The 18617-nt window shown below is 35.3% G+C and overlaps 1 protein-coding gene across 1 annotated transcript in view; it reads right to left on the reverse strand.

Annotated features, from left to right (window-relative positions):
* FBN2 (fibrillin 2) overlaps positions 1-18617 on the reverse strand; it is a 250558-nt gene that overhangs the window by 163579 nt on the left and 68362 nt on the right. Inside the window, exons 5-6 of the mRNA XM_059417490.1 lie at positions 16978-17175; positions 2686-2811 (exon numbers count right to left, since the gene is read on the reverse strand). Of these exons, the coding sequence (XP_059273473.1) occupies positions 2686-2811; positions 16978-17175 (324 nt within the window). The remainder of the gene's footprint in view (positions 1-2685; positions 2812-16977; positions 17176-18617) is intronic.

Raw genomic sequence — 18617 nt, forward strand, 5'->3', positions numbered from 1 at the left:
TGCTGCCACCATTTCCCCAAATGACTCAGATTCAAAACACTGGTTAGCTTTCTTATTTCTGAACAGACCCAGAAACTTAGACTGAAAAATATTTTAGAAAATTTCATTGCTATATGAACAGAAATCCAATATGTGTCATAAGAGGAACAGAAAGGACATCATTCTCATGTAAATCTTCCAGTACTACTATATTTTATGTTCACATTGTAAACTACAAAGAAAACTAAAATATCTTACCTTTGACAATTGATCAAAAGTAATTGCTATGGTTACATTTTTATTTAGGGCAAATACTAACTTTAAATTTATGTCAACATTTTTACACTGACACTGTATAAACCATACATAAACTGACTATAATTCAAAGCTGTCACTGAGTGTAGCAGTAGTTTATAGTCTTTCCACACACATTGTGCAACCAATTACATTAAATAATTTTATGTAAGGAAATACCACTTGATCGTTTATATAAAAGAACACTATTACTTAAGGAAAATTGATAATAGTTACTTTAAAGACATATCCAAATAAATACAACTGACACAAAGTAAAGGCTTCATAAAACCTTTAGCTTTCACATTCTAATCACTACTTCATCCAATTCTGCTATTCTCCACCAATCCCAAATATTAAATCACATAATTCTTTCTGGGCAATGGCTAAGTGGATTTGGCAGCTTGGACAGGAAGCAAGGAAGGAGAGGACTGGATTCAGGCTCTGGGTGGTGCCTACATTACATCAACAGCCCCCTTTCCTCAAGAACACAGACAAGCGTGAAGAAAGAGTTGCACTGTCTCTCTCCAAACTCTGCCTTGGCTCTATATGTTGTTTTGATGAAATGTGATGTGGAAAAGGCTCATTCTATTTTCAACTAAGAAGAAATACATTGTTTGATGATTAATGGAAATGTCACAACCACTTTCATCAGTCAGTGGCTCTGCCTTCTCACCTACAATCAAACACTGTCTTTGTTCCTAAGTCTACCAACCTTGGATCTAGTCTGGATAGTATTTCAGAAGTAAAAAGTGAAGCATAATGACTAAAGGTTGAGCCATATACAATCAACCCCCAAACAAACCAGGGGGGGAAATATAAGTAGCAGAGATACAGCAGCATAGCCCAGACATTTCCACATCGAAAAACATGAATTGCATATAATTACAGAGATTACTTTAGAGTAGATTAGAAAGGCAGTAAGCCAAATAGAAAATATAAAATGATACATGTTCTATAGGTTCATGGAATTATAATTTCTGGTGTGGGAGCCATACCATGTACATGTCTCTACCTCCTGTCCAATAAAATAGTTCATATTCCTGTTTGTTTCCTATAATTTAAACTTTAGATTTTTACCTTTTCACACTGTTTTTTTTCTACAGAGAGGGATAAAACTTTTTATAACCAAGCAACAAAAAATAACCCCTAAGTACTGGCTTTTGGAAAGGAAAGAAGAGAAGACTTAATTATGTACACTAAAAGACAATTTCAGTTACTGAGGGTAAATGGGTCTAAATAAACTTGTGATGATTTCTTCACAGGAAGCAATTATAAAATATATCTGCTACTTTTAGTTTACTTAACTCAGAAAATGTTCCCAGATAAAATCATAACAGGCATATGAAATGAAGTTCAGATTTACTGAATTTCCCATGTAAGTTCAGATTCACATTTTTCCACCTCAGGTAAGCCAGAGTGCCAAAAACAAACTTCTGAAATAATTTTTTTCTAAACTTTGAGTAGATATGAATGCTTGCATCACAAAATAATGAAAACAGGTATAGTATTTGTCTTAAGAAAATTATCTTAATTGGAATAAACTGATTTAAGTAATCATTCTAAAGATAATCATATTTAGATATTTCAATACTGTTAATAGTATCAACACTACTCTAAGTATCCATGTCAGGAAAGCCAGACACCTTTAGTAGCTTCTTGAACTTTGTGACAATGATAAAGCTTTGGGTCACACATAATTATAACAAGTGATTTTATTCTGTATGAAGAATGTTTATGGAGTGCACACTTCAAAATTATATTTAATTCACATTCAGTATCATAATCACATTCCAGAAGATTATTAAGTTTTTCATATTTTTGTTTGAGTAAGCTATTCTTTTGCAGAATATCTGCTGTGGTAATTTCCCAATTCTCCCTGAGTCAGTTATACTGGTTTTTTAATTTGGCAGGCAGCCAAGAAACAATATTCAATACAAAATTCAAAACACTTATTTAATAATATACAACAGAGTGCCAACTTCCAGTGCATCATTTTACACTGGACACTGTACTTCACTCAGAATTTTAATCTTTGGTATAACTTTGTAAGTGAACTAGAGAATCACATTATTAAGGAAAAATATAAAGGGCTGGATTACTTCCATTCCCACTACAACAAAGAAAGTGAGATAACAAACCCTTTGTAAAATGTTCATTGTCTCTTTCCAGCTCAAACCCCTCAAACCCATTAAACTGATATAGCCCATATATAACCCATAAACTGATATAATTTATAACTCATAAACTGATATAACCCCAAAACCCAAAAAACCCACAAACTGATATAAAACCACTCTAACATATATCTCTTCATTCTCACATTAAATTATGATTAAATTCTTCAAATTCTAAATGAAGTTATGACTTTCTAGGATTCAGAGTCATGACCCTCCAAGTATAGACACTCACCTTCACACTTCTGAGTGGTTTCACTCTGCTTGTGACCTGCTGGGCATTTGCATTCAAAAGAGCCCACCGTATTGATACAGTTTCCTCCCTGGCATATCCCAGGAATCGCCTGGCATTCATCAACGTCTGCAAGAAGAAAGCACTGTCAACAAAGATATCACTAACTTCCAGAATAGCTACACCGATTTCTTTAACATAATATATAGAAAAAGATCAGTTGTTCTAAAGAGCATGATGTAAGGGGAATTGGGGACCACTTTGTATACATATATTTTAATTCATATAAATCATGTATTACAGATCTCATTTCATTTTTGTTATTTTCTCTTGGAACTTTATTTTTTATTAAAAAAATCCATCCCTATTGTTATGTGAACAACCAATCTCTTGCTTTGATTTGTTACAGAACACTTCTGGATGTGTTCACTCTCCTGGTAATGGGTACTCAGTCTACCTCCATCTTCTCCCCACCAACTTCTCCACACCACAGGGTATGATACAGTAAAAGTCTCTACCATGTCTCTCTCTCTCTCTCTTTTTTTTAAAGATTTTATTCATTTATTTGACAAAAAGAGAGAGATCACAAGTAGGCAGAGAGGCAGGCAGAGAGAGAGGGGGAAACAGGCTTCCTGCTAAGCAGAAGGCCCGATGTGAGGCTCAATCCAAGGACCCTGAGATCATGACCTGAACCAAAGGCAAAGGCTTAACCCACTGAGCCACCCTGGAGCCCCTCTACCATGTCTCTTTATGTAGTTGAGTAACTATGGACTATGAAAACTCAGACTTTGCATCCCTTTGCTCTAGACCCAGAACAGAATTACTAAATCACAGAATATGTATATGAATGTGTGTGTGTATATATATATATATATAAAATATATATAATATATAATTGTATATATATATATGTATATATATATTCATTCAATAGGAATAAACAATGCCCAAGAGTCAAAATGCCTTCATCCCACTAGCAATCTATATACCTACAAGTAGTTCACAAACCTGTATTATCCATGAGGATTCTTGTGGCTTTTTTTCCACTGCTAACACATGACATAAATATGCAAGATCCTAATTTTCTTTGGTCTAATAATTGTAAAGGGATATTAATTCTAGTTTTCACTTCTTTAATTACTAACCACCACGTGTGTTAGCTTTTAAATTTCTCCATCTGAAAGTTGTCCGTATCCCTTAAGCAGTATTATCTTGAATTTGTTGTATTTTTTTTCTTCCAAGTTTTTATTTAAATTCCATTTAGTTCAGACAGTTTAGTTTCAGATATAGAATTCAGTAATTCAACACTTATGCACATCACCTGGTGCTCATCACAAGTAGACTCCTTAATCCCCCTCCCCCATTTCACCCATCTCCCAACCCAACTCCCCCCTCCAGTAACCATCAATTTGTTCTCTAGAGGTAAGAGTCTGTTTCTTCATCTGTTTTTTTCTTTTCCTTTATTCATTTGTTTTAGTTCTTAAGTTCCACATATGAGTGATATAGAATTCAACTTGCTTAGCATAATATTCTCTAGCTCCATCTACATCATTGCAAATGGCAATATTTTATTCTTTTTGATGGCTGAGTAATATTCCATCACACACACACACACACACACACACACACACACCCCACTTCTTCTTTATCCATTCATCAATCAGTGGACATCTAGGTTCTTTCCACAATTTAGCTATTGTTGATAATGCTGCTATAAACACTGGGGTACATGTATGCTTTGAATTAGTAGTGTCATACCCTTTTTCTAAATTAAAAACCTTAAACATGGTAATTATCTTCCATATCCTTAAGCTATTAGTTTTATCCATTTAGGAACCAAAAATCTTAATATTGACAAATGAAATCCAAGCAACAGTAATAAAGATTTTCAGACAAATGAAAATTAAGGGTCTACAAGAAATGTTAAAAGAAGTTCTTTAGCAGGAGGGGCACTTGGGTGGCATAATGGGATAAGCCAACTAGTGATCTCAGCTCAGGTGTTGATCTCAGGTTCGTGACTTCAAGCCCTATGCTGGGCTCCAGCCTACTTAAAAAAAAAAAAAAAAAAAAAAAAAAAAAAAGTTGTTCTTCTTTTAGTAAGATGAAATTATGAGATGCAAATTATGGTCTATACAAAAACCAAAAAGCACTGAAAACAGTAAACATGCTGATAAACTTAAAAGACCTATTTTCAAATAAACTTGAAGATAACTGGCTGTTGAAAAGAGCAATAGCAAAATAATAGTAATATATTTTGAAGATTATAAAATGCAAAGAAGTAAATAGGATAACCACAATAGCTAAAGGATTAAAGGGGGACAGAAGAATACTATTGTAAAATTATTACATTATAACATTGTAAGTGAGTGGCATAATATTATTTGAATACAGACTATATTAAGTTATATATGTAAATATGATCACTAAATTTTGTCATTTAACATAATGCTAAGATTTTATAATGTTAAAGAGGTGGAGCCAGTGATCCAATTATGGGAGATAAAATGAAATACTAAAATATACTCCCTCTAATAGAGGGAGGCAAAGAGGAATAAAGAATAGATGGGACAAAAAGACAAAAAATGCTAAGATACAGATTTAAAAATCAATAATACTGATAATCATAGGAACTATAAACAGTATTAATAATTCCATTAAAGAGCCTGAGATTGCCATGATTTCTATTTATTTATTTTTAAAGATTTTGTTTTTTGTTCGACAGAGAGAGAGCAGGAAAGCACAGGCAGGGGAAGCAGCAGCAGGAGAGGAAGAAGCAGGACCCCTGCTGAGCAGGGAGCTTGATGTGGGGCTTGATCCCAGGACCCTGGAATCATGACTGGAGCCAAAGGCAGTCGTTTAACCAACTGAGCCAACCAGCTGCCCCCACAACTGATTTTTTTTTAAAGATGTAATTGTATATAGCTTAAAAGATACTCACTTTGACAGAGATAGCTCAAAAAGAAAAAGATGAAAAGATGTATCATGTACTTAAGATGGGATTGGAAGGGAGATAAACCATAAGAGACTCTTAATCTTACAAAATAAACTGAGGGTTGCTGGGGAAGGGGGTGTGTGGAGAGGGTGGTTGGGTTATGGACATTGGGGAGCGTATGTGATATGGTGAGTGCTCTGAAGTGTGTAAGCCTGATGATTCATTCACAAACCTGTACCCCTGGGGCAAATACTATATTTTAATAAAAATAATTAATAATAAAAAAAGATGTATCATGTACTTAAATCAACAGAAAGCTGAAGTGGCTAAGTTAATATTATACAAGGTAGTCATCAGAACAAGAACCATTACCAGGGATATAGATGGATATTTCATAATGACAAAGGGGTTGATTCATTAAGAGGACACAATAATGTACAATGTGTATATGCTGATTTTTAAAATATTAAGCACCCAGAACAAAAAGTGACAGAACTAAGAAAAGAAAGAGACAAATCTACAATTATAGTTGGACATTTCCATATTCCTTAGTAACTGACAGATCAATTAGACTGAAAATCAGCAAGGATACATAAGACTTAAATTATACTTTCAACCATCTTATCCTAGTTGACATGTATAGACCCACGCAACTTTAGCAGGATACACGCCATTTTCAAGAGCAAATGGGGTATTTTACCATGACAGACTATATTCTGAGGCCATAAAAAAGGCTTATTAAACATAAAAAAATTACAAATCATACATAGTGTGTTCTCTAAACACAACAGAGCTAAACTAGAAGTGAATAATAAACACCTGGAATATCCTCCAATATTTGGAATTTAAATAATATACTCTGAAATAATCCATGGTTCAAAGAAAAAAATCACATGAAAAATGAGAACAGAACATATCAAGATTGGTAGAACCCAGCTAGAGTGGTGCTTAGAGATAAATATGTAACATTAAAATGCTTATTTTACAAAAAGAACATCTAAAATTGGTTACCTAAGTTGTTAAATAAAGAAATTTTAAGAAGAGCATATTAAACCTAAAGTAGACAGAAACAAGAAAATAATAACAACAAGTAAAACTAGATCTGTTAAGACTGATAAAGAAAAAGGAGAGAAGAAATGAATGATGAATAGTAAGGAATAAAAGTGGACACAGCAATACAAATTCCACAGAGATTAGAAGGATCAAAGGAAATAATATGAACAACTTTATGGCACTAAATTCAATGATTTAGATAACTCAAGAACAGATCATCTGAACAGACCTACATCTGTTAAAGTTAATTTAATTCATACTTGAATATCTTTGCACGAAGAAAACTTTAGGTCTAGGTGGCTTTACTGCTAAACCCTTTCAAATACTTAAAAGAAGTAAGTAGTAAGATAAATAAAATTATTTAAAAAAAAAAAAAGATTTCATTTATTTACTTGACACAGAGAGAGAGTGCCCAAGTAGGAGGAGTGGCAGGCACGGGGAGACTGAGAGGGAGAAGCCAGTCCCCCACTGAGCAGAAAGCCTGACATGGGGCTTGATCCCACTAGCCTGAGATCATGACCTGAACCTAAGGCAGAAACTTAACTGCCTCAGCCACCCAGGCATCCATGAACAAAAATTCTTGTGGAAAAAGACAACAGGGGACACTAGTCTACCAATTTTATTTGGTTAGCATTACCCTGACCCTAAAGCTAGACAAATATATTTCAAGAAAAAAAACAAAAACCAAAAAACACAATAATATATTTTTGGAATAGACACACAAAAATTTTTTGCAAGGCAACTTCAGCAATACATAAAAAAATTAATACATCATGACCAAGTGAAGTTAATCCCAGGAATTAAAGGCTGCTTCAACATTCAATCAGTATAATGCATTATATTAACATGTTGACCAAGAAAGAGAAAGCACATGACCATATTATAACGTGAAAAAGGGAAATGACAAAATTCAACACTTGGCCATGATTTTAAAAATCTCAATAAACCAGGAATATAAGGAACTTTCCCAACTTGACAAAAAGCCTGTACAAAAAAAACATATATTGGGACACTTGGGTGGCTCAGTCGGTTAAGCGTGTGCCTTTGGCTCAGATGGTGATCCCAAGGTCCTGGGATCAAGCCCCACAATGTGCTGCTGTTCAGTGGGAAGTCTGCTTCGTCCTCTTCCTCTGCTCCTTCCCCTGCTTATGCGCTCTCTGTCTCACTCTCTCTCTCTCTCTCACATAAATAAGTAAAATCTTTAAAAACAAACAAAATATAGCTAACCAACTAGAATACTTTCGATTTAGAGTTTTTGAACCCATCATTTTATACCCATTTATATTCTCCTTAATTTCCCTCTATAAAAGGTAATACTCTGTAATTCAGTATAGTGGTATGAGAAACATGGTACATGAAAACATAATCTTATGTAAATTTGTTATCTATTAAAATTGACAGGATAACATACTTACTATCTTTAATTACAAAATACTATAAGCTCATTGTAATAACCTTCAAGATACAGAAAAAGAGAAAGTTAAAGTTACCACTGATGTAACTTAGCAGTCTGTTCTTTGCCACTTATACTCACAAACACATTCACAACATCAGCCTGTTTATGTAACAAGAATAAGATCACAGTCCGTGCTGTTCTGCATCTTGCCTTTTTTTCATTAAAATTATTTTGTGGATATATCTCTAAGTCAGTATATATTGATTTACCCCATTATTTTTTGATAAGTCCACAAGTTTGCTGCATCTTAGAGTACGTAAATTAGAGAATTTAAGCCTGCAAAAAAGCTTGGCATCTTCAGTATTTCTGCCTCACTTTACCTATCTATAAGAAATTGCAATAGCCCAAAATATTTTATACAGAAATTAAAGTAGATTTCATTGTCTTATTAAAGGGTATCTGATCTAAACAAGAACCAGCTAGAACGAAATATGTTACAAGAAATTTATATACTGAACTGTTTATTTCAGAGCATTTCAAACTGCATTATATTTTAAAATGTACTACATTTCCACCCTCATTACAGTGTGGTATAAAACATCCCTAGAAACCTCTTTTCCTGGCAGATAAATCAGAGAAAGAATATCATGATATAAGCTGAAAAATGAGGCCAATCTTATAAATCCCTTAATACTATTCATAAAATCTTTGACTACATAGTTAGTAGATTCAGTAATTTTTCAAAGGAAAAAGCAAACCGACTTTATGGGGCTTATTTTGTAATTGCCTAAAAAGTATTTTCCTAGAAGGAAAAATAAAACCTTTATTTTTGAAGTATCCTAGACTACACAGCCATACAGAATTAATTTCTTTTAGGTAGATCGAGTTAATTATTTAAAGAAAAAAGAAAAATTTTATAGAAATCTTGTAGAAATAATCAACTTGAACCTAAAAACATACACAAGTGCTCTCTATACAAACAAAAAAAGCAAGCCTCAGACCTTCAAACTATGCAAGATTTTTTTCATTTTCAAAGTGCTACTAGCATAAGCAATTACTAATGTCTGAAGAGTTTTTTCTACTGTCCTGGTCATAAGGATGTGTTTCTGTTCATTCCTTCATTTCAAGCACAAACTATTTCTCTAAATGCTGAAAAACTTCAAATCACATATAAGGATTTTAAGAATAAGGCTAAATCTTTCTTTTTTCCCTCAAATATTTGTTTAAATTCCAATTAGTTAACAAACAGTGTAATTAGTTTCAGGTTTAGAATTCAGATAAATTGTTTGAAACTTAAACATTACACAATCCCTTCAGTTTGTGTCTATTAAGGTTATAAGTAATGTAACAAGGTAATGGTACTTGTAGTTTATGTAGTTCACTATTCTCCAACTTCTTTGAATAAACTTGCCCTAAAAGATTAAGCTGATTATGTAAGTTAGCATATTATTTTTCGTTCACATCAAAATTTGGAAAAATACATGCAGTGCGATAGGCATACAAAGACAGTTCATTTAATTTATATCTAAGGGAACTAAGGACTGATTCCTATTACTATACATTTAATAGCACATTTTTTTAAACTTTGCTGAACCAAATTAGATCCATTTTTAATATGTAAGTTCTCATTCCTATACGCCACAGATATTCACAAATTATTTGCATTTCTATGAAAACTAATGTCAGCCATTACGAATAGCAACTGAAGAACTGGTCTGTCTCCACCTGTAATCTGAGAAGTATGGGGTATTTTGGCAACTATTCAACATGGTTTCATTCAGCCAGAATACCTATTCATGCATTCACAAAATTCAAAAGCTAAGTGCTCAATTCAACAAGCAAGTGTTAGTAAGTTACTACCTGTAGAACTCTGTGCTTAGAATAAAAAGAACAGAGCATGCTTCTCTGTCTCAGTTTTCCTCACCTCACAGGAGATAAATTCACCATCTCCCTTTTACTTGTCTGACTTCGTTCAATCAGTAACAAGCGCTCCTTCCCTGAATATGCCTCATATCTTCCCTCTGCCCTTATTCTGGTCTCACCCTCCATCATATGTCACCTGACTACTAAAGAAACCTTCTAAGTGGAGTCCTTGCTTCTACTCTGGATCCCCCTATAACTGACATTCTACAGAGCAACCAAAATAATTTCATTTAAAAATATGTCAAATCAAGCAGAGGTCATGACCTCCAGAGTCTGCAAACACTGCCACACTCTTTTCCAGTCTATATGAGTTGTTCTAGAGAAGTCTCAGACTCAGTGGCACTTCCTTTAAAAAAAGAAGTCCTTGTATATTCTGTTTTATTTTGCCCATGGGATTCCATTTATCCCCTATTCTTATTGAAGTCTTGTGCCTCTCAATCTGCAGGCTGATGCTTTTAATTTTTTTTTTTTAATTTTTAATTTTTTATTTTTTATAAACATATATTTTTATCCCCAGGGGTACAGGTCTGTGAATCACCAGGTTTACACACTTCACAGCACTCACCAAATCACATACCCTCCCCAATGTCCATAATCCCACCCCCTTCTCCTAAACCCCCTCCCCCCGGCAACCCTCAGTTTGTTTTGTGAGATTAAGAGTCTTTTATCCATTTTAGAAAATCCTTCCATTTTTTTCCTCTAAGACTCTTCTTCAGTTCCTTTCCACAGCTTTGTTTAGTCTGATTTCACTGTGTATCAGATTTTTTTTTATAATCATTGCCTAATTACTGTTCTCTGACATTATGATTTGTGATCTTTTGTCATTGATATTTTTTCAGTTTTATGTATGTATGTATATGTATATGTATCATTTGCTTTAGGTAACGTCTCAAATCCTTCTGCAGTTTCTGAGTACTACCACCCCACTTTTTATCTCTGATTGTTTTAACTAAATTCTTTTAACTCTACATTGAGCACATTTTTTAAAGATTTTATTTATTTATTCAACAGACACTGATCACAAGTAGGCAGAGAGGCAGGCAGAGAGAGAGGAGGAAGCAGGCTCCCTGCTAAGCAGAGAGCCCGATGTGGGGCTTGATCCCAGGACTCTGGGATCATGACCTGAGCCGAAGGCAGAGGCTTTAACCCACTGAGCCACCCAGGCGCCCCATACATTGAGCACATTTTTAAAGCAAGACCATACTGCTCTTCTTTTCCTGAAGCTAAGGAAGAAGTGTATAAATCTTGTGTTCATTTGGGTAATTCTTCCTTGAAGCATGTTCACTTGCCTCTTCCAAATATTTTTCTCTTTGTTCCAGTTGTGACATGTAGACCTTTTTCCTTTATTACTCATCTTTAAATGGGGCCATCTCCTGCTGAAGCAAAAGTGGGGAGAGCCCAGGAAGAAACAAGTTGGTTTGAAAGAAATTTCTATCCCAAGTATTTGCTGGTACCTGCTCACCAAACTCTCTACCACTTTTTCAGGTAGGGGTGGGTCCCTCTACTCTGCTCTTTCAGATACACACTCTCGAAGATGCTCGCCCGTGGTTTCAACTTCCGCTGAGGATCTGCAGTAGACCTCTCTCACTCAGGGCCATTCTCTGCCTTTCCAAAAGGACATCCACAGCCTCAGAGGAGCCTTTCAGAATCCTGATACTTGGAGTGAATACTCAGAAGACTCTCCCTGTCCCAACAACTTCCCAACAGTTCCAAGTGTTCATCACTGCTTTCAACTGGGGGGAGCAGAATTTTATTTTAGAAGATCTTGTTTTCTATTCTTTATTGTTGTTTTCTTTAGTTAGAAGAATATTCTATCTTTATATAAGAGTTGTGATAAAAAATAAAAAGAGTTGTGATGAGTACTAGGTACCATGTGGAAGTATTGAATCATACTTTAAACTAATATTACACTGGATGATAATGTGAATTCAAATAAAAGCTTAAAAAAAAAGAAATGTATGGGAAAGGGCTTGTTCTTAACTAAATGAAACTACACTATGAATAATTTCTTTTTCTATTTTTAAAGATTTTATTTGTCAGAGAAAGAGAGAGAGAGAATGTGAGTGCACAAGCAGGGGGAGCAGCAGAAGGAGAAGCAGACTCCCCACTGAGCAGAGAGCCTAAGCTGAAGGCAGCTGCTTAACTGACTGAGCCCCTCAGGCACGCCTATATTTTGTCTTTCAAATAACATTATCTGTCATTAAGATATAATAAGTATTTGTAAACATGTGCAGAAGCATATGGGAAGAGCTATACTACTTATCTCACCGAAACTACATTGTGTATGGACTATTGCTCAAATCACATCTTCTTTTATTAAGATGTCTGTAAAGTTAAGTGCAGCAGTATATAGGAATAGCCCTGTGCTTACCTCATTGAAGTTTCACTGTGTATAATGTGTCTTTCAAGTAATATCGTCTTCATTAAGATATAATACACAATATACACATATACCACCCAAACATTATTTAAAAAAAAGAGAGAGTTTCTATAATTAATTAAGTTTTAAGTGAATTTTCTGGATTGTATAGGAATGGCTTGTTTTCTCACAGTATGAATGGAATTTAAACTTTATAATGATCCAGTTAACTAGATCAATGTAGACAGTGCAGATAAATGTGTCTTTAATAATTTACACTAATCAAATGAACCAAATCTCCTTTCCATTTTGGGCTATACAGAAGGTCTAGGACTAACTTTCTACTGAGGGCATCTTCCTTCTAACCTACGATTGAGGAACAACCCATGCCTGCGTGGGTTCAGGGAAGGTTCAAATTTCTCTACATTATTCATGCACAACCTGAGTAAATGAATTAGATATTGCTGAATACTGTAATCATTTGAAAAGAACACACAGCAGCATTGGTTTGGCAGGGACTGATTTAGGGTCTGTACTTCCTGTTTCTTTACATCTTTACTTTCTTTACTTCTGTCCTGGTCCTGTGTCCTAGCTAGGTTCTGACTCTGCCGTGTAAGTCTGATTTTTGTGCTTTTCAAGTTGCATGAACTAGAACAGAGGCTCAGCATCAGTCCACTACTATTGTCTAAGATAAAGAGAAAGATGCAATGTAATGAGCAAATTTCATCTGCCATCTTTTCAGTTTGAGAAATGGTTGGGATAGTTTAAAAGACTAATTCCTAAAACTCAAATAACAAATTAGTAACTGCAAATTTTAATATATTTTTAAAAATTTTAAATGACCCTATGTGTTTGAAAAATCTGAAAGACTCAAAGTCAAGACTTAATATTAAATAAAATATCCTTTCAATTAGAGGAGATTCATGAAGATTATACAGATTAAAAGAGGATAAGAAACTACAAGAAAATAATACAAGAAATGCATATGGCAGTCTGTGACATAAAGTTTGTATATATTATTCACAAAGGAGTTAACACTGCTTTTTAAACCTTTAATTCACTTGTGTTATGACAGATTAAATTTTATGGCCTGTATTAGTGAACTTCAGATATTAATAAAACGAAGAGGACAGAACTAAATGTGAGTTAGTCTTGGGCAAAAGAGGTAGAACAGAAATGGCTCGCAGCACACAAGGAGCCATGAATCGTTAAGACCAAGCAGCCAAGCATCACAGGAATGTGCACCTCTCTGACAATGTTCACTTCCGTCCAGAAAGACATCATGGCAACAGTTACATACAGAATATGTACTGGTCTCTTTTCACAGCTTAATTTGTTTTAAGTATTATCTTAAATTTCATTTAAGTATCAACTTAAGTATCATCATAAAAATAGATTTATGATCTAATGGATCCCACAGTCTAGCTGGAGTTAAGTAAAAGCAATAAAGACAATATAGAATCAAGTGTATCAGAAAGTGATACGTGCTATCAAATAACCAAGAAGTATTACCCTAGTAAATCTACTTAGTAATAATCTAGTGGCTCTTTAATAGGAGTCTATATAAACTTTATGAAAATCTATATATGAAGTTATTCTGTTTATTACAAGATCATATTTCATGTCCTCTGAAGCCAGAAATAAGGTAATTCACTAACTGCAGCAACTACAGAATAACATTATGTTTAGAACTTCAGAAATGTCCTCTCTTGGCTAATAGGAACCACATTTTAGAACCAATATTAAGCTATTTGCTGTCATCTTCTATGTATCTGAAATTTATTTTTAACTCAACAAAATTTTCAATTATATGACAAAAAAGATCACTATATTTTATAAAGTATGACACATATGTATCATGGTTTATGTTATTTTTTTCATGCCATGTATCTTCCAAATCAACTTGGCAGAGCATTTGGGCAATAGTCTACAAATTTAAAAGGAAAATGAAATCACATTAAGATGCAGTCTTAAAATAGCTGAACTGAGGATTAGTATTTAATTGAGAGGCTTCTGACTTTGCCATGATTTTGAAATAAAGCAGAACTTTTTAAACTTGCTTTTCCAGATATTTTAACCATGTGGCAAGTTTCATTTTGCTCCTGTTGCTGTATTTATCCATTATATTTTTAGGCTAATAGAACTGAAAACTTATCTTCACTGCATAAACACAATCAAATAAATAAGCCTTTAGACATTACTAAATCCTGAAGGGTATTTGAGAAATTTGAGATCAGATTCTACATTTAATAAGTGTGTCCTGAAAAACTAGGCCTCTCTGACAAAATATAGAGGTAAAGAATAAAAATCCTAAGTGCAGATGTAGAAGATGAGGAGAGTCAGTAATCTGGAATGTTCTGGCTGAAGGTAATAGCTTTTCTCAACTGCACTATTTTTACAAAATGGTGGTTTTTGGAAGTATATTAATCTTAATCCCATTTATTAATTCAAAGATAGTTACTGAGTATCTACCATATGTTATGCACTCTTCCAGATGCCTCAGAGACATTAATGAATAAAAGAGATTTATGACCTAATGAATCTTACACTTTTGCTGGAGGGAAAATAAAAGCAATAAAGACAACAAATGAGCAAGTATATTGGGAAGGGATACATGCTGTACAATACACAGGAAGTACTACCTTAGTAAATCCAGTCAGCATTCCTCTAGATCTATACAGTATTTTCTCTTTAATAGGAATCTATAGAATTTTATAAATTTCACTATTTATTTATTCTATATCTAATCTAGGAAATATATAAAGTATGGTGAACACTACATAGTGTATGGTATATCTTCTTTAAAAATTAATTTATCAGAAATTCGATAAAATCAGACTGGTAGTTCTATCAAAGATAGAGAATTTTATTACCCATAGAAAACAACATATTATTATTATTATTATTTTAAAGATTTTACTTATTTACTTGAGAGAGACAGCACAAGAATTTACCCAGTGAGGGGAAAGGGAGAAGCAGAGGCCCCACAGAGCAAGGAGCCCAATGTGGGGCTTAATCCCAGACTCCCAGAGTATGACCTGAGTGGAAGGCAGATGCTTAACCAACTGAGCCACCCAGGCACCCCAAAAACAGCAGACTGAAAATGACATTTACATGGTCTCCATATTAGGTCTGACCAGTGACAGATAATAAACTAAGAGAGAAGACACAAAACCATTCTAAATCTACAGCTAACGTGTAGGTTCATCCCTGGGTATCCCTATAGTTCTTATTGGAAGAGAAAGACCAGTTTTTAACTTTAACCTTTACAAAATTACAAAACTAACCAAAATCTGTAGAGGCCACTTGTCAGAGATATGTTTACCAAATTATGCAGAGCACCTAAATGATCATTGTTCATTGAACTGAAGCTACATACAGGCTTCCCAAACTCGAACTTTCATTTGGGTTTTAGGATGACGGACTGGCTTTCTGCAATATGCCATTTATAGGGGTTGGGTAGATGACATCTGAGCCTGTTGTACTGGTCACTAACATCAATTTGAAAGACCTCAGGAATTTAGCTCTGTATATGATTTCATGGTAACAAATTAACCCAACTCTTCATGTCTCAAATATGAATATCATTTCTCTGAATAATACAAGTCATTTTCTGGGGTGCCTGCATGGCTCAGTGGGTTAAGACTCTGCCTTTGGCTCAGGTCATGGTCTCAGGGTCCTGGAATCAAGCCCCATATCAGGCTCTCTGCTCAGCAGGGAGCCTGCTTTCTTCCCTCTCTCTGCCTGCCTCTCTGCCTACTTGTGATCTCTCTCTGTCAAATAAATAAACTAAATCTTTAAAAAAAAAATACAAGTCATTTTCCTGTGATCCTACTGCCATGAGAGAACTTATGACTGAGCTATTTCAAACTCTAAAAATGGGTTTAATATACATGATAGGTACAGCACGATATGATATCAGAGAAGTGGCCAAAAAAGGGTAATAATTGTGGTGGCCTAAAATTAATTAAAATGATAATCCAGTAAAAATTCAACAATATTTTTGGACTACGTGGGTTGGTGTCTTCTACTGTAACATCCTCAGGCCCAAATCTAGCCCTGATATTTAAAATATACAACAGGACGTGGTTGCAAAGATTGCTGGGAGACCAGTCTGTAACCAACAGGATACAAACTCTTCAATAACTGCACCCAAGGACAGAGTTTACACTTTGCCTCTACAGACACGATTAATAACAATGCAGGGCAGTGGCAGTTCTCTTCTCCCCATTTCCTGAGCCTGTATCTTGAATAAGAATACAAGAAGGAGAAAAACATTTTCCTGGGTATTCTCATGTGTATAGTTTGAGGGACTCTGGTAAGGAGAGTGTAGTGCCTCCTGGATCAAGATCTGGGAGTGGTTTGTCCTCTAATTATATGAGCTATTTTAATCATTTTTTTAAAAAGTTTCCCCAGTTTTCAATAGTATCTCCTCTCTTCTCCATTTATGTCAAGACCTGAAAAATGATTATTTTTCATAAAGTGGCTAATATCCAGGTCATCTCTAGTCAGGCTCAAAAATGAGGCCCCTCTTGGCAATGGCAAGAGTTTGAATGGTTAAGAGGTATCAGTGGCAGCGAAAGGAGACCCATGCATAGTAAGTCTGCACACACAGGTGGATGGCGAACTCACCTTGGCAAGCTCCAGTGCGGATGTTGGGGATAAAGCCCCGTCTGCAGGGCTGAGGCTGGGCAGGACACATCTCACAGGGGTGGCCCCAGGCCCGTCCAATGGTGGCACAGCACAGAGTCTTAGTGCAGACAATGCCTGTCAGCTGCCCTTGGCACATCTGGTTGTTGACCTGAGTGAAACAAGGGCCTGTCCTGTAATCTGGAATGTGAAAGAAGACAGAAAGACAGGTTTTATGACCATGTACCCATCTTACACCAGTAGCTCCAAATACATAAAACAGAGGTGATTTCTTCTGACTCAAGTATCTAAAGACAAAAGGCTGGAAAGTTTCATTTTGAAAATTCCTAATTTTTCAATCATGAGGACTGCATTAGGAGACTTCAATGCACTTTAGTACGGACATTGTTAACGGGTGGCTCAAGGGCTGTGTCTGGGACACAGATGTGTTTTCTTGGCCTGAATCATGTTCTGAAAGAATTTAAATTAGTAGCCAACATTTTTAAATTGGGAAATTTCACATGAAATTTCTATTTCTGGCTTTTCTTGCAAAGTTGGAAGGTCTGGCCATGCTAGGCCTGCCATTCTACACAGTGTGGGGGAGAGAAGTGTATCCTCCTCTCTGACCCCAAGCCCCAGCCAACGCACATCCAGCAGTCTTCTCTCACTGACATCTGTCACCTGAACACTGCTGGCACCTGCTCGCCAGACTCCCTCTTTACCTAGCCAAGATTTTCTTTCCTGACTGCATGGACATGAGATTGGAAAATCAGAAGAGAACCAATAATAGTATACCCTTCCATATCACAAATATATCTGAGCAGTCTAGTATATCTGTAAACATTAAGTCCTAACAAATTGATTTTTGTGTCCATGTCAGTCTGTTTAGTTTGGCGTGTAGTTCAGGAAGACTCTAGGAAGACTGTGGCAATAAGACCCACTCTCACGGATTCTTTCTAGGTAAGTTATTATTATATAATCTCTGTACTATAAAAGACTTTACCATTGTCCAACTGATGAAAACATCAGCAAATGCTAAATAGGCAGACTTCTATGGATATTAAAGATGATCTATTGGGACTGCTGCATCTCAAATGTGATCCACAGACCAGCAATATATGCCTCACTGGGGAGGTGTTAAGACTCAGGCCCCACCCTGGACTAACTGAACTAGAACTCCACTTCAACGCAATATTCAGGAGATTCATACACACATTCAAGATTAAGAAGAACTGATCTAGACTCCAGGTAACTTGAAAGCTAGGCATTCTGGCTCTGGCCCTCTTTCTCTTATAATTTTCTACAGTGAACCTTTTAGATGATCAGTGTCTACTCTTTTAAGCAGAACAGACTTAACCGAACAGTTTTTAATTGAGTGCTGTTGTTGCTGTTTTCAGACACAGGAAATCAGAGAATGGTCAGTTTCATGAAGACTGATTAATAAAACAACTCACATTTGTTTTAAAATTACAACAGAAATATGTGAAAAGTGTCTCCTCCTCCCCCACGCCAACCCCTTCCCAGAGACTGTGTGAATACACTTCATTAACTCTTGGGACTGTAAGATGATAGTCAGGATTTCCTGATAAGCCCTCATGCAAATGACATAATTCCTTTTGAAGAGGAAAGCCAGAACAAGTTTA

The sequence above is a fragment of the Mustela nigripes genome, chromosome 12, assembly GCF_022355385.1.
Source record: "Mustela nigripes isolate SB6536 chromosome 12, MUSNIG.SB6536, whole genome shotgun sequence".
NCBI classification, from domain to species: Eukaryota; Metazoa; Chordata; class Mammalia; order Carnivora; family Mustelidae; genus Mustela; species Mustela nigripes.